General features: G+C 36.0%; 1 protein-coding gene across 1 annotated transcript in view; it reads right to left on the bottom strand.

Annotated features, from left to right (window-relative positions):
• BARD1 (BRCA1 associated RING domain 1) overlaps nucleotides 1-13817 on the bottom strand; it is a 74281-nt gene that overhangs the window by 33304 nt on the left and 27160 nt on the right. Inside the window, exons 4-6 of the mRNA XM_022567616.2 lie at nucleotides 11335-12296; nucleotides 2353-2433; nucleotides 477-649 (exon numbers count right to left, since the gene is read on the bottom strand). Coding sequence (XP_022423324.2) covers nucleotides 477-649; nucleotides 2353-2433; nucleotides 11335-12296 — 1216 coding nt within the window. The remainder of the gene's footprint in view (nucleotides 1-476; nucleotides 650-2352; nucleotides 2434-11334; nucleotides 12297-13817) is intronic.

Here is a 13817-nt window from a genome sequence, read left to right as displayed (position 1 = left end):
AGAAATAATTTGACTGCACTTGCCTAACATCTGAATTCTTACATATTTTAACTGTGGTTACACTAAATATGCGGAAAAAAAAAAAGGAGAAAAGGAATAGAATATTTAAAACAATTCTAAAGTATTGGGAAGCATACAAAGTAGTTATATGCTTCTAATTCTTGCCTTATTAATAAGTATGAATCACTTTATATAATATAAAAACTAAGTGAATTTTGCCAGAAAGTCAAAGCTTCCAAAGTTAACTTGACAACTGTTTCTGAATTAAAAGAGCAAATCTCCCTCAAATATGTAAGTATCATAAAGGAAAAGGGCATGAATGCTGATTTTAAATCCAGAATATAATGGCCACATCTAAATTTAGTTGTGAAAGAAAACAGAGCCATCAACTTGGGTAGTAAAGTCCCTGTTTCATCACAGACCTTGATTCAAGAATAAGTCAGCGAAAAAAACAGCTTTTAAGTTGAACTACTTACACCGCGCTCCTGGAGGCTCCATAGGAGAGTAACAGCTTGACTATATCCACGTGCCCATTCTTGGCTGCGTCGTGAAGAGGTGAGTCATTCTGATACCCAGTGGTGTTCACCAACGCCTTGTGCTGGAGCAGCAATTCCACCACCTTCAGGTGCCCGTGATTGCAGGCTTCGTGCTAATTAAAGAAAAAGAAGAGTGATGAGGAAGAGCAATGAACAGCATCATAACAAAACCACACTTCAGAAAAATAAATGTGAACCTCAATCAGTAAATTGGCTCTTACCTAAATACTCGTACTAAACCATAAGTTGTTGACAGAGTAAAAGCCACTATTAATAGTCTTTATGGTAAGATGCGTGGCGATCAAGATTTATGTTATTCATGGAAAAAGATTTTTTTCATTTGAGCCTTGGGTCAAGCTCTCTTAATTTGGAAGAAAATATAGCTTTGGGCCAATTATGGCTCCTAAATTGTTCTACAGTAAGAAATCTAAAACAAGAAAAAAAAAACACAGAAAATATTTAACAACCAGATCATGCATAAAATCTGAAATCCTCCAAGGCTGAATAGAACTCACCAAATCAGGGGCTTAGCCATAAGCTAAGCGGTGCACCTGCATGTATACGTACGCGCCCAACAAAGTGAATATCCTAGAATGAGTATTTATAAGAAAAGCCTCTCCAGCTGCTGAAGCTACAGATACTGTATGGCTGGTGCCAATGATAACAGAAAAAACACAGAGTAGGCACTCAAAAAGAGCTTACTGAATGAATGTTCAAAGATGCTTTACATACACATCTTTCCTTATGTTTAACGATCTGCTAACAATGCCACTGTGCTGTAGTATTCTAATAAACCTCTGGCACGCCATACTTTTTAAGTACATACATTGAAATCTTAATAGGCGATACACCACATTAAATGTCTGTAGGTCTATTTCTAGGAGAAAGGGATCCAAATAAGGCATCACGTCCTCTAAATCACTCACCAACTTCTACTACAGTTTGCCTCAGTGGCTTAAAAGAAAAATTAACCATTCTTTGAAAAGGTTTGCCAGCCTGTGGAGTCCAAACAACAAAGTGACTCTGATCCAGAATAAACACTCCCAGCTTAAAAAATTGGCAAGGAGAAGTCATTATATACAACTTTAAAACCCTATGTGCACCTATTCTAATGAGACTCTCTCAATTTCTGTGAATTTACAGTTCACAGAATAAGGGCATCCACCTCATCTCTTAACACTTCTATGGCTGCATTCAAGCCACATGTTACTGTCCTAATGTAATTAGCCGATATAGCACTTGTTCCCATGTATTTGTACTATTCTTTTTCCAGACTACCCTTCACACTTTTTTTTTTTTTAGTAATAATAAGCAAAGACTTTAAAAAATGTTTAACATGAGCAAAGATTTCTACTGCGTCTGTGTGTCATACCCTAGATAGGGTATAAGTGAGACTAAGACAGATCCTCGATAAGAATCACTGCCTTGTGATACATTGCTACACCCAGTTCCTCCGACCTCTCTTTGTTCCAAGAAATGTGGTTCCAATGACATGCAATGCTGCAGAATGGAGCCGGATGTCAGCTGTAGCAGTTACCTCTCCATAAATGAGCTAAATTCAGCAATATGGTGTAACTGGATTCTTAAATCTAAATGTAGTCAGTCAAAAGGCAGCCAATTTTTCACCCGTCACAACAGAAAAGCTAGATACAACATAATCATTTACTCTTATTTGTTGAAAATATAAGTTCTTCAGATTAAAAAGAGATTGTATATGTGGTAGAGGATGATATATAGGTGACTACATAACTATAAACTATAATAACTATAAAACATAAACAGAATGATAATAAAAAAACAAACAACTAGAAACTACCAATGGTGTCCATCCAGCATGGTCTTTAACATTCGGGTCACTTCCATTTTGTAAGAGGTATTCAACAGAAGGTATGTCGCCCTAGTAGAAAAATGAAAAGGTAGAAAGAAATTAAAAATCATCAAGGACAGAAAAAAAATATTAAGATTTTACCTTCTTCAAGATAAAATTTAAATCTTTTCTTTTCTATGCCTATTGCTCGTGAGTCAATAAATGGTAAGCTATGTATGCATGGATTGTTCTGAGGTACCAACTCATCAAAGCCATGTGGTCCATCACTGAATACAGAGTACAAAATCTCTGCTATTAACAACCTGTATCAAAATTCATTTCAAAATACCAAGGACACTAGCCAAAGATCACCTGATCAAAATGAAGTTTTTAAAGTCACCATTTCGTTTGTGAAAAACATCCTTTCTGAGCACACGCGAAAATGGTTTCTGATTTCTGTTTAAAACAAAACTAAAGCCAAGGGGGCTGCTCAGTGAAACCAATGTTAGAAAGCCAAAAACTGTTGTCTTATTGGCAGTTAATCCACTTATCCTCGAAATATTTAGTTTATATTCACCTTATTTGCTCAAAGATATTTTTTAGGCAAAAGCAAAGCTTATTTTCTCCAAAATAACTGACAGCTTACTCTGAAAAAGGCTGAATAAATAAAAGTCACATATGACAAAAGTTATACATGCCAATGTTGTGTGTTGAGAAGAGCTTCTTTAGGGAGAAGGACGTCTCCTCTCTCCTACCACTCCCAGCCCCAGCACTCTTCTGAAATGAGTTTTTCTCTGTTGGTTTGAAAATGTAGAAGTCACTAAGTCCCCTAAATACAGTAACATTTGCTTTTATTGGATTGTTTCGGACTACCTCTCAAATACAGCAAATCTTAAGATGGTAGCTTACTCAGTTTTCTAAAAAAAACAAACCTGCATACAACATATATTTTTAAGATCCTAAATTAGCAAAATGACCTTAAATATTAAATGGGCCTAAAAAAACAAGTATTCTGTATGTTTCAAATCAATTGCCCCACTTCCAATAAAAAAAGTATTTCCCATAGTTCCTTAGAGGTACAAATTCTACACCTCTAGCACAAGTTAACATACACTTAGCACCTTTTGCACTATATTCAAGTCAGTTCCAAATGAGCTCAGGGAAATCTGTCAAGATACAAATTTGGTTTTTTTTAAACGAACCCATGAATATTGGGGCAGATGAACTGCCAGAACCACACGCATTCCTGACCTTCAAAATGAAACTATCCACAAAAATATATATGTAAACCTTCTCAAAAATGTCCTCAGTCTAATTCTACGTGGCCAGCACAAAAACATATTAACCTAAAGAAGCCTGTAAAATAACATAAACACAACTGTGGAATGGAAGAGTCCCATAGACAATTAGTGACAATTTAGAAGCTAAAAGCAGAATCTCTTTTCAGGTTGCTAGCCAGTGGTATTTTTCTTTCATGTCACCTCTTCATATTATCAAAAGTGTCTTCTGTTAACATTTTACCCCTATACTTCCCTGAAATGTATAGCTGATCTGCAAATTGCTTGCTTTTTATACCCGATCTGCTTTTTCCTCCCTAGTACTTAAAAGCTCGTCATATTTTCTCCTTCTACTTTATGTAAATTTGATGTCATGCACATAAATAAAATTATGATAATTAGACAGGGTCCACAGTAACTGCGTACGCTTGAACCAATATAAAGTTTCCAGGAAACAAATTAACTTCCGCTTCTGATTTCTTTAAATTAATTTCTTCTCAAACAGAATATTTTCTAAGTAATAAGCACTCACTTTTAGGCTTCTCACAACTTAAAAGAATAATTGAGATTCTCTTAAAACCACAGGGGGGGAAAACCATCTAAGAAAAAAGTATTTACCAAGGCTTATAAAAATTTTTAAACAGACTTGGTGTTTTCAAATAAAACCTTAAAGGCTGAAAACAAGGGAAAATGAATGTCACATTGAATTTTCTTATTGCTAACCTTTCATTCATAGGAAATATTCTTCATACATGCATATGGCAGTAGTATAAGTTAACTTTCCAAAAACAAATACACACACACACAAATAAAACTTTTTCCTTATAAAGGTTAGCTCTTCTAAAATACTATTAAGAATAAATATTTTTATAAAAATAGTACAGGACATTACAATTAAGTACAATAATGATGACTTAGCCAAATGGTTAAGCTTTTCCACATAAATGAACTAACCAGGTACCTAAAATTTCTCCTTTTAGCAACTAGGTGTTGTTACAAAAAAAAAAAAAAAAAAGTTTAGTCATCTGGAATGGAGCTCTAAAGTTTTTTAAACATTTTCTGGGTGTCTTAGTTATTTACTGAATAAAATAATTTCACAGATGACTCGGACAACCTAGCCATCGTGACAGTAAGTTACTGGTATTACAAAGATGGTGGGTGACAAAGGGAAAAATGGAGACTGACTCCAAGAGGTGCTCTAGAAATTGAAATCTTGAAAATATCACAGATGCCAGTTTGCTTTTGAGTCCTTTGTTATTGTCTGAGGAAGCCAGTATGGAGGATAAGTAATAACATGATTTTACACACAATATAACATGACTGCCTTAAGGTACAATGAATGGTTACAAAGTCAAACCCTAAAGGAGATGCCTCACAAGGGATTTTCTCTCTACCTAAGAAATCCTCATCACCTTTGTCATGTTAGGCATACCATCCCTTGTAAGTTGCCTTCAAAATATTATCTATTATGTCTGCACCTTAAATACATCATGGCATGTCAACTTCAAGCCATTCTTCTATTTCTAATACATTCACTGCCATGGCATGAATTATGAGTAATCATTACCATTTGAAGAATCTGTGCTAGAGAACTTTGGGGCAGTTTATTCCAGCATCAACAAATTCTCAAGCAAAGGTGAAAAAACAGAATAACAAATCAAATTTTTCTCTCTGTATAATGAAATGTCAAATACTAAGATTTTTCTTATTAAATCAGAAGAATAAACAATGAGTGTTTATCTTAGTTTCTAGTAGGCATAATGCTTCCCCATAAAATCTCTGGTTTATAACATAATGTTCTCAAAATCACTTTAGCCATAGGTGACATAGATATTCAAGTACAAACATGGGGGCATGAAGAGAGCACAGTGAATCTCAACTTTTGTTCTGGTTGAATAAGGATACTCACAACATCCCAGACACAGTATTAATAAATATTCTGCTTGAAATTCCATAGTGTAAGAAAATAAATGTATAAATAAAGAATTCAAGAATAATCCTGAAAAAAAAAAAAAAAAAGAATAATCCTGTCTAAGGTATACATGCAAATGGCACTGAATGTCCAAAAACTAGTTGGCTGGCCTATGAGCCCATGATCCTGAGGAGAAAAGGATCTGAGAACTGAGAACATAAACATTATCTGCTGATGATATAGTGACTGTCTACATTCAGGCAGCCTGAATATTTAGGCAATCTGGATATTTAATAAGAGACTTCTACTGCCAAGTACAGAGCGTTTCAAGATAAATAAGGTTAACAGATGCTTTACATTAACCCAAAAGTCCCACTTCTAGGAACTTATCCTAAGGATATACCTGCTCACATACGAAACAAAGATTGCTCACTGCAGCACAGTTTATAAAAGCAGAACAATGGAAACACAGGCATCCATCAGTAAGGAACCAGTAAAATAATAAAAATTCATGGAACGCTATGCTACAATAGAATGTACAGAAAAGTGTGTACTAATATGGAAAGCATTTACTTATATTTGTATAAAGAAATTCCCAAGAAAGTAAGCAAGGGCTTGTCAGCAAGACGGTGGCTGAGGACAGAAATGGGAGTGAGGCTTTCCACTGTAAGTACTTTTATTCTTATTTTTGAAGCATGAAGTTATTACTCACATTTTGAAATTACGTTTTAAATGGGCAATAAACTCCACATAACCACAAAGTCAAATTGAGGAGTCACATAATAAACAGAAAGCTAAAAACATATAAATGCAAACAAAACAATGTCACCATAGAGGAAAAACCAACTCTGGGAATTCTGTAAAAGACTGATTCAGAAGGCAGGCTATAAGCTAGATTTTGAACGTTAGATACAAAGGATCATGAGGGAAAAGGGAAAGATTCAGAGGAAAGGATATAAGAGGCAGAAAAAAGAACATGTGCCAAGTATTGGTAGCATTAAAGTTCAGTGTCAGAAGAAGAGGGTTCAGATCATGGCTAAGTGGGAAAATCGCTCAATTATTCAACAAATATCAATCTATTACATACCAGGCAGTGTTCTAGACACTGAAGACAGAACACTGAACAAACAACTCTTGCTCTCATTCTGAAGAGAAAGACAGGAAACAAAAAGATCTCTAATAATGATGTCAAGAAATAATAATAGGAAGAAAAACAAAACAAGCTAAGCATATGGCAGAGACTGCTATTTTATGTACATTCAGGAAAGTCTCTCTGAAGAGGTGGCATCTGAGCAGAGGTCTGTAGAGGCCATAAGGAGGACTGTGGATTTTATTTTAAGTGAGCCGGGAAGTTATTGGTAGGGCAGCACAGAAAAGACAAGTTATGGCTTTGGTCAGATGACTTTGGCTGTTATACAAAGAACTGAGTGCACTAAGTACAGAGGAAAAGCAGAGAAGGTAGTTCAGTGATGTGGATGAAAACTGACAACACCCACACTGCCACCAACAATGTCCACGTTCTAATCCCCAGGGACGTGTGACTATGTTACCTTACACAACAAAAGGAACTCTGCAACGTGATTAAGTGTACAGACCTGGAGGTGGGGAAGATTCATCCTGCACTGTCCGAGTGGCTCCCATCTAATCACATGAGTCCTTAAAAGCAGTGAACTCTTCCCGGCTGGGGCAGAAGGATGGAATACCAGGACTCCACCTGCTGCTGTCAGCTCTGTATACAGAGGAAGAGGTCCACACACCAAGGAATGTGACAGCCTCTAGAACCTGAGAGCTATAAGCCAGCAAGAAAACAGGATCTCAGTCCTACAACCAGAAGGAAGTACACAGTTCCTGCCAACAACCCAAGCAAGCAAAGAAACGGGTTCTCTCCTAGTGTCTCCAGAAAGTAGCATAGCCAACGAACTGATTTTAGTATGGTGAGGCTCATACCAGGCTTCTGGCCTACAAAACTGTAAGAAAATAAATTTGCCTTGTTTTAACTCACTAAATTTGTGGAAATTTGTTATGACAGCAATAGGAAACTATTTCAAGTGGTTAGGACAAGAAAATACAGGTAGCTTCCACTAGGGTGATAGCTATGGCCAACAAAGATGCCCAGACGTAGGCCTGGGGCAAGCTATTAAAGAATTTTATTAATGACGTGACTAAGTTCAAAGATCATTCTATAAAGCCATCACTGTAGCAAGGGAAGCTAACTAGCCCAACAGAAGAGTAAAAATACTGTGGGGTTCTCTGCCCTCATGTATCCACCAGGCATGCACAGTGCAACTGTGCACACTTAGGATCTGGGGGAAACATGGAAAATGTGGACACTGCATGTCTATAAGATGTTTCAGGGGAAAATAACAACTACAATAACAACAACAAAATCTATCTTTGACAGCAAAAAACCTCATTTGTTCCGGCTACCTGCAAAGTCATCAGGTCTGCATTCATGACTCAGCTGCAGTAACTCTTTCCTTTTCCCTGCTCCTCGTTCCATGTTATAGTACAGCTGACCCTTGAACAACACAGATTTGAACTGTGCGGGTCTGCTCATACACACATTTTTTTCAATAAATATACTGGAAAGTTTTTGGAATATTTGTGACAATTTGAAAAACCTTGCAGACGATCCAGGTAGCACAGAACTATCAAAAGAATTAAGAAAAGTTAGGTATGTCATGAATGCATAAAATATATGTAGATAATAGTTTATCCTTACATAGACATAAGGTGATATTTAATATAAAATTAATAATGTGTTAGTCTTCTTACTGTTTTATAACTTTGCTCTCAAAGAATTACATTACCATACAAGATGCCTCTCTCTTGTAATTGGAGAAACTGCCCATTAGCCTATCATCACAGGTAAGTGGTTTTTAAAAAAACGTAATGATGTTTCCAATACTGTAATATGAATATGACTGTAATACTTAGGCCATAAAATTTTATGATTCATTTATAGTATATAGATAGGCTACAGTGATGCAACTCTATCAGTTACACTAGTCTACCATAAAGCAATCATATTGCTGCTTCTTTTCAATGCATGAATCATTATACATGTAAATAAATATGAATTTCTTCTTCACAATATCTTTTCATTTTTGATGTCTAGTGTTAGTAATACATATACCAACTACAGTGTTTTGTATCATATAAGACAACGTTGATGCATGTACTGACAGACGATTCATCTTATAAACAGATGACGTAAACTTATGCTATCTAAATGCAGTACAGTACCATAAATGTATTTTCCCCTCCTTATGATTTTCTTGATAACATTTTTCTCTAGCTTCCTTTACTGTGAGAATACAGTATGTAATACATATAATATACAAAATATGTGTTAATCGACTTTGTTTTATCAATAAATGCTTCCAGTCAACAGTAGGCTATTAGTAGTTAACTTTTAAGAGTCAAAAGTTATACGAAGATTTCGACTATGTGGAGGTCAGCCCTCCTGACCCCTGCCCTGTTCAAAGGCCAACTGTAGCTTTAACTTTAGAGCCACCTCAAATCCTTTTCTGAAGGAGGTGGATACAAAGCATAAACAAGACAGCAGGATTGCAGCATTTGGTTTTCAAGTGCACAGATTATTCATTCTCGGTTGTAAACAAAAAAATTAGGATAGAAAATGAAATGCATACTATTTATAAAAGGATAAATATACTGATAAATCCTTTGATTTTTCTTCAAGTATCTGTTTGATTATTAAAATCCAGCTGAGACGGGGACATGCATTCAACTTATAGAGGACATTATTGTTAAATAGGCATTTTAAAAAACAATAGAAATCAATTAACTTTTCTTAAATGTACTATATCAGAATCTGCCAATGAATGACAGTATAGTATTTGATAAGTTCAAGAGAATCAAAATGAGTAATTCTAATTCTGGCAAGACAATTGCTAAGTAAAATGACAATCTGACAAAACTTGTATTGAAGCAATCTTGAACATATCAACGGAGAAGATTCACCAAGATGGCATCATGCCAGCATTTTTTCCTGTCTTAAGATTCCACTGGGCTTTTTTCCACAGCCTACGCCAAGCACAGATAAACTATGGCCTGTAGGCCCGACACCTAATTTCATGTGTAAAGTTTTATTGGTTTACATATTATCTATGACTACTTTTGCACTAAAACAGAGTTGAATAGTTAAGACTATATTCCTACAAAGCCGAAAATATTTACTCTAATTTTGCCCCTTTAAGAAAGATGTGCCAAACCATGGCCTAGACTCTAGGTCCTAGAGATCCTCACTAATAAAGATAAATGATTCTTACGACTGAGTGAAAAATTCTCTACCAATGAAAGCAGATGCTTAACTGCTGGTCTGAAAATAATTCCCAGTAAGCACACTGTAGAAACTAAAGCAGTCTACATGTATGTATTAGCCAGAAAAATGAACAAAAAATATTTATTGTCATGCTAGCTACTTATATCTATGAAGCATTAATAACATTATGTTAGGATTATTATACCTTATATATTATATAATACACACACAAACACATAGATATAAATAAAACAAAGAGGACCAAAAATATAGTCTGCTTTTTAAAATCATGCTTTGAAAAAATCAGACTAAAACGTAACCAGAGCCAACTCCAAAAATTCAAGTTGCTCATAGGATACGAAATGCCTAGAAAGTAGTCATGTTGCAGGTTCTCCCCTTACTGGCATCAGGCGTAGAGATCCTACATTCATCATTTATTGGAAGATAAAGCAAGAAAAAAAAAGTGTTGGAAGAAACTCACTTTTGTGTTTTTCCCTTTCTTCACAGAAAAATACAGGAATCCCTGGACTCAATGCCTACTCCATGTTCTTCCCAGGCATTTTATGTTGCTCACCAGCTTCATGTTCAGGGTCTCAAGGGGCTCTTTCCAGACCTCCCAAAGTTCCCCATCCATGCAAATGACCCAAGGGTTTCCCAGTAAATTTACTGAAAGATCATAAAAGCTATGCTAATTTAGTACTAATCTCTCCCATATTGTATTTTCATAACACTTGCATGAATTCACAGACCAAAGTCTATAAAGCTACGATGCTAACTGCTCCCCTCTACGTGCAGCACTTGCATCAATTTCAAAGATTAACCACTACAAGTATATACACCACATGCTCAGCAAACTAGCCAGGTTCCAAAAAACGAACACTGCCGCATCCCAGGTGTAGAGGCAATAAAGGTAACTCAGTGAATAGGCTAGGAAAAGGAATGGGCTGACTGTGGGCTCCAGAGAAGCCCCTTTGTGGTGAACCACAGGAGCCATTTCTGACAATCAAATTTTCAGGTCATTGGAGAAATGTACAGACCACGTCTCGCAACCTCCCAGATCCCGGCAGTACCCACTAGGAGTGTCAACAATACAGAAGCTCATCCCCTCTCACACTGCCCCTGAGCTCTGAAGTTAGGTAATAAAGATGTGTTGCCAGCAGTAACTTGGCAATTGTCTGTCTATATCCATAAAGCATGAGAAGAATGGGTAAACAAAATGGTGAAAACTGACAAAAAACATTATGGAATAGACAAAAATGAAAGCACTTGGCAAAGCTGAAGCTGAAATACGGAAATATTGGTTTTGTCCTGCAAGATCAAGCTCCTCAGGACAAGGGGCCACTGCTCTGAGGTAGGGATACAGTCCTTATGAATTTCTGCTTCTCCGGTTCACAGGAAGTATCACATCTGGTTAGGTTAATTAGCCTAGTAATCTTATATCATTTTCCACAAACTCCAAAGAAACTGTTTTATACTGGGTCTCATTCTGAAGTTGTATTTTCGAGTAAGCATCCTACCTTAATTGAAGCAATATGGAGCAAAGTCTCTCCTCGATGATTTCTTTTCATAGCCATAAGACTACTGGGCGATAGCTTCATTCCTGAGGGACTACACATCATTCGTCTGTAACTTGGACTATTCAGTGTAGAAGGGGGCGTACCTGGTGAAGGGCTAATGGATTCATCTAATATATTACTGCTTTTCCTCCTCACTGTGTCACCAACTTTAAGTTTCTTTGAAGGTGGTGAAGAACATCCAGGCAATGGCATGTTTTTTGAGAGCACTGTTTGCTTAATAGAATTTCCACTGGTGCTCGGACTGCTGCTTCTACATCTCTTAGAAACAGAACTGGAAAGTCTGTTGCGACGCCCACGTTTCCCATTATGACCTGATGGCAAGGATTTCTTAGATGTAAGATCGTTTTCACAGACATTCTTCTCAGTAGTCAGTACTTCATTCCTGCTCTCAATTTCTGGAGACTCAATTTGCTCAGCCAATGGTAAAGAGACTTCAGTTAAGCTTCTAAAACATTCAGATTTTGTTATGGAGCCACTTGCTAGTAAGTCTATTTTAGCATTTATCTGCGGACTAGCAATAACAGATGGTTGGCTACAGAAAGATACTAGCTTTTCCTTAAATTCCTCTTCGGAGTCAAGTTTACCGTCTTCTTTTTCTGCCTGTAAATTCCATTTTTGGTTGATTTCAGCCAAAGTTTTCTTTTTCTTTTTTTTTCCAGATTTTGTGGAAGCCTTCTTAGCTCTCTCAGAAACATCCACTGGAGGGCTTGTAGAGACAAATTCGTACATGGAGGCCTGCTGAGCATTTTTATCGTTTATCACAGGAGGATGAGTTTGCACTGAAACTTTACTCACAACATACCTGACCTTCTTACTTCGAGGACTAAACCACATTTTTATTGAATTCTTCTTATATTCTGCATCACTAAATAAACTTTTCCTAGATGTTTCTTCTTTCACATCTGATAGGAAAAAGGAAAAGAAATCTGTTACATGACAATCTCTCCCATCTTGAGCTCCCAAAGAATTTTGTTGATAGTTCTCCTAAGGTGTATCACCTTTTATTTGTGTACTTCTTCCTTCCCTCCTAGATTTTGAACTCCCTGAAAGCAGATATCCTCGTTCAACAAATATTTACAGAATCCTACTTTATTTCAGACAATGTTCTAGTGGCTGGAGACACAGCAGGGAACAAAACACGGGAAAGAGAAAATATACAAATAAATAAGTAGAACATACAGTCTGCTGTATGGTAGTGATAAGAGCCATGGAGAAAAGCTATACTAAATAAATAAACAGACTGATAGACAGGTATGAGATTTAATAAGCAGTAGTCAAAAAAAATTAAGACTTATTAACTGATGCTTAATTTAAAAAAAGACTTTTGAAAATCAATCAATATAATTCACTGTATCAACAAACTAAAAGAAAACCATGTGACTTTTCTCAACAGATATAGAAAAAAGCAAAATCCAACATCCATTCATTATTTTTAGAAAGGTTCAGCATTAGGGATAAAAGGAAACTTCTTCAACCTGATAAAGGACATCTACAAAACTACACACCGCTAGTACCATCCTTAATGAAGAAAGACTGGAACTACTGTTTTGTTCCTATTATCTTGTTCCTGTCATCAAGAACAAGGTGAAGATGTCTGCTCTCACCATCCCTATTCAACGTCATACTGAAAGTCCTGGATAGCACACCAAGGTAAGAAAAAGATAATAAAAGGCACACAGATTGTAAAGGAAGATATAAAACTGTATCTATTCACAGCTGACTTGATTGGCTATATAGACTATCCCAGAGAATCTTTTTTAAAAAATAAAACAGGTGACTGTAACAAGGTCATAGAATACAAGGTCAATGTACCAAGTTCAACTGCAACTGTATCTCTGTATACTAACAATGAACATGTAAACTGAAATTTTTTAAAAATCTGGTACTGTTTATAATAGTACCAAAAAAATACTTAAGTACAAGTCTAACAAAATATGTACAAGCTCTGATTGCTAAAAATTAACAATATTTATGAAAGAAATCCTATACAATTGGAAAGACATACCGTGCTCATGAACTGGAATATTCATTATTGTTAAGATGTCAATTCTCCCAGACAGATTTATAGACTGTAACATAATCCCAAGAAAATTCCAGTATGCTTTAAAAAAAAAATAATAGACAAGCTAATCCTAAAATTTACATGGAAGAGCAAAGTAACTATAATGTGGAAAAGCAAAAGACCTGGATGGCCAACACAACACTGAAGAAGAACAAAGTTGAAAGGACTGCGCTACCTGATTTCAACTTACTTCAGACAAAATGAATCTCGGGGATTAAAGATAACAGTCACAACTCTTCAGGTACCATCTAATGTAACCTCGAGCTATATAAACAAAAAACTAACGAGAATGAATGAACTATAACTATATACTCAAACATGCTCTTGAGCAAAAGAAGCCAGATATAAAAGAGTACATAGA

The sequence above is a fragment of the Delphinapterus leucas genome, chromosome 8 (assembly GCF_059928025.1).
Source record: "Delphinapterus leucas isolate spDelLeu-1000000601 "Yukka" chromosome 8, BTC_Dleu_Yukka2, whole genome shotgun sequence".
NCBI lineage: Eukaryota > Metazoa > Chordata > Mammalia > Artiodactyla > Monodontidae > Delphinapterus > Delphinapterus leucas.
This window is presented reverse-complemented; position numbering and strand designations above follow the sequence as displayed.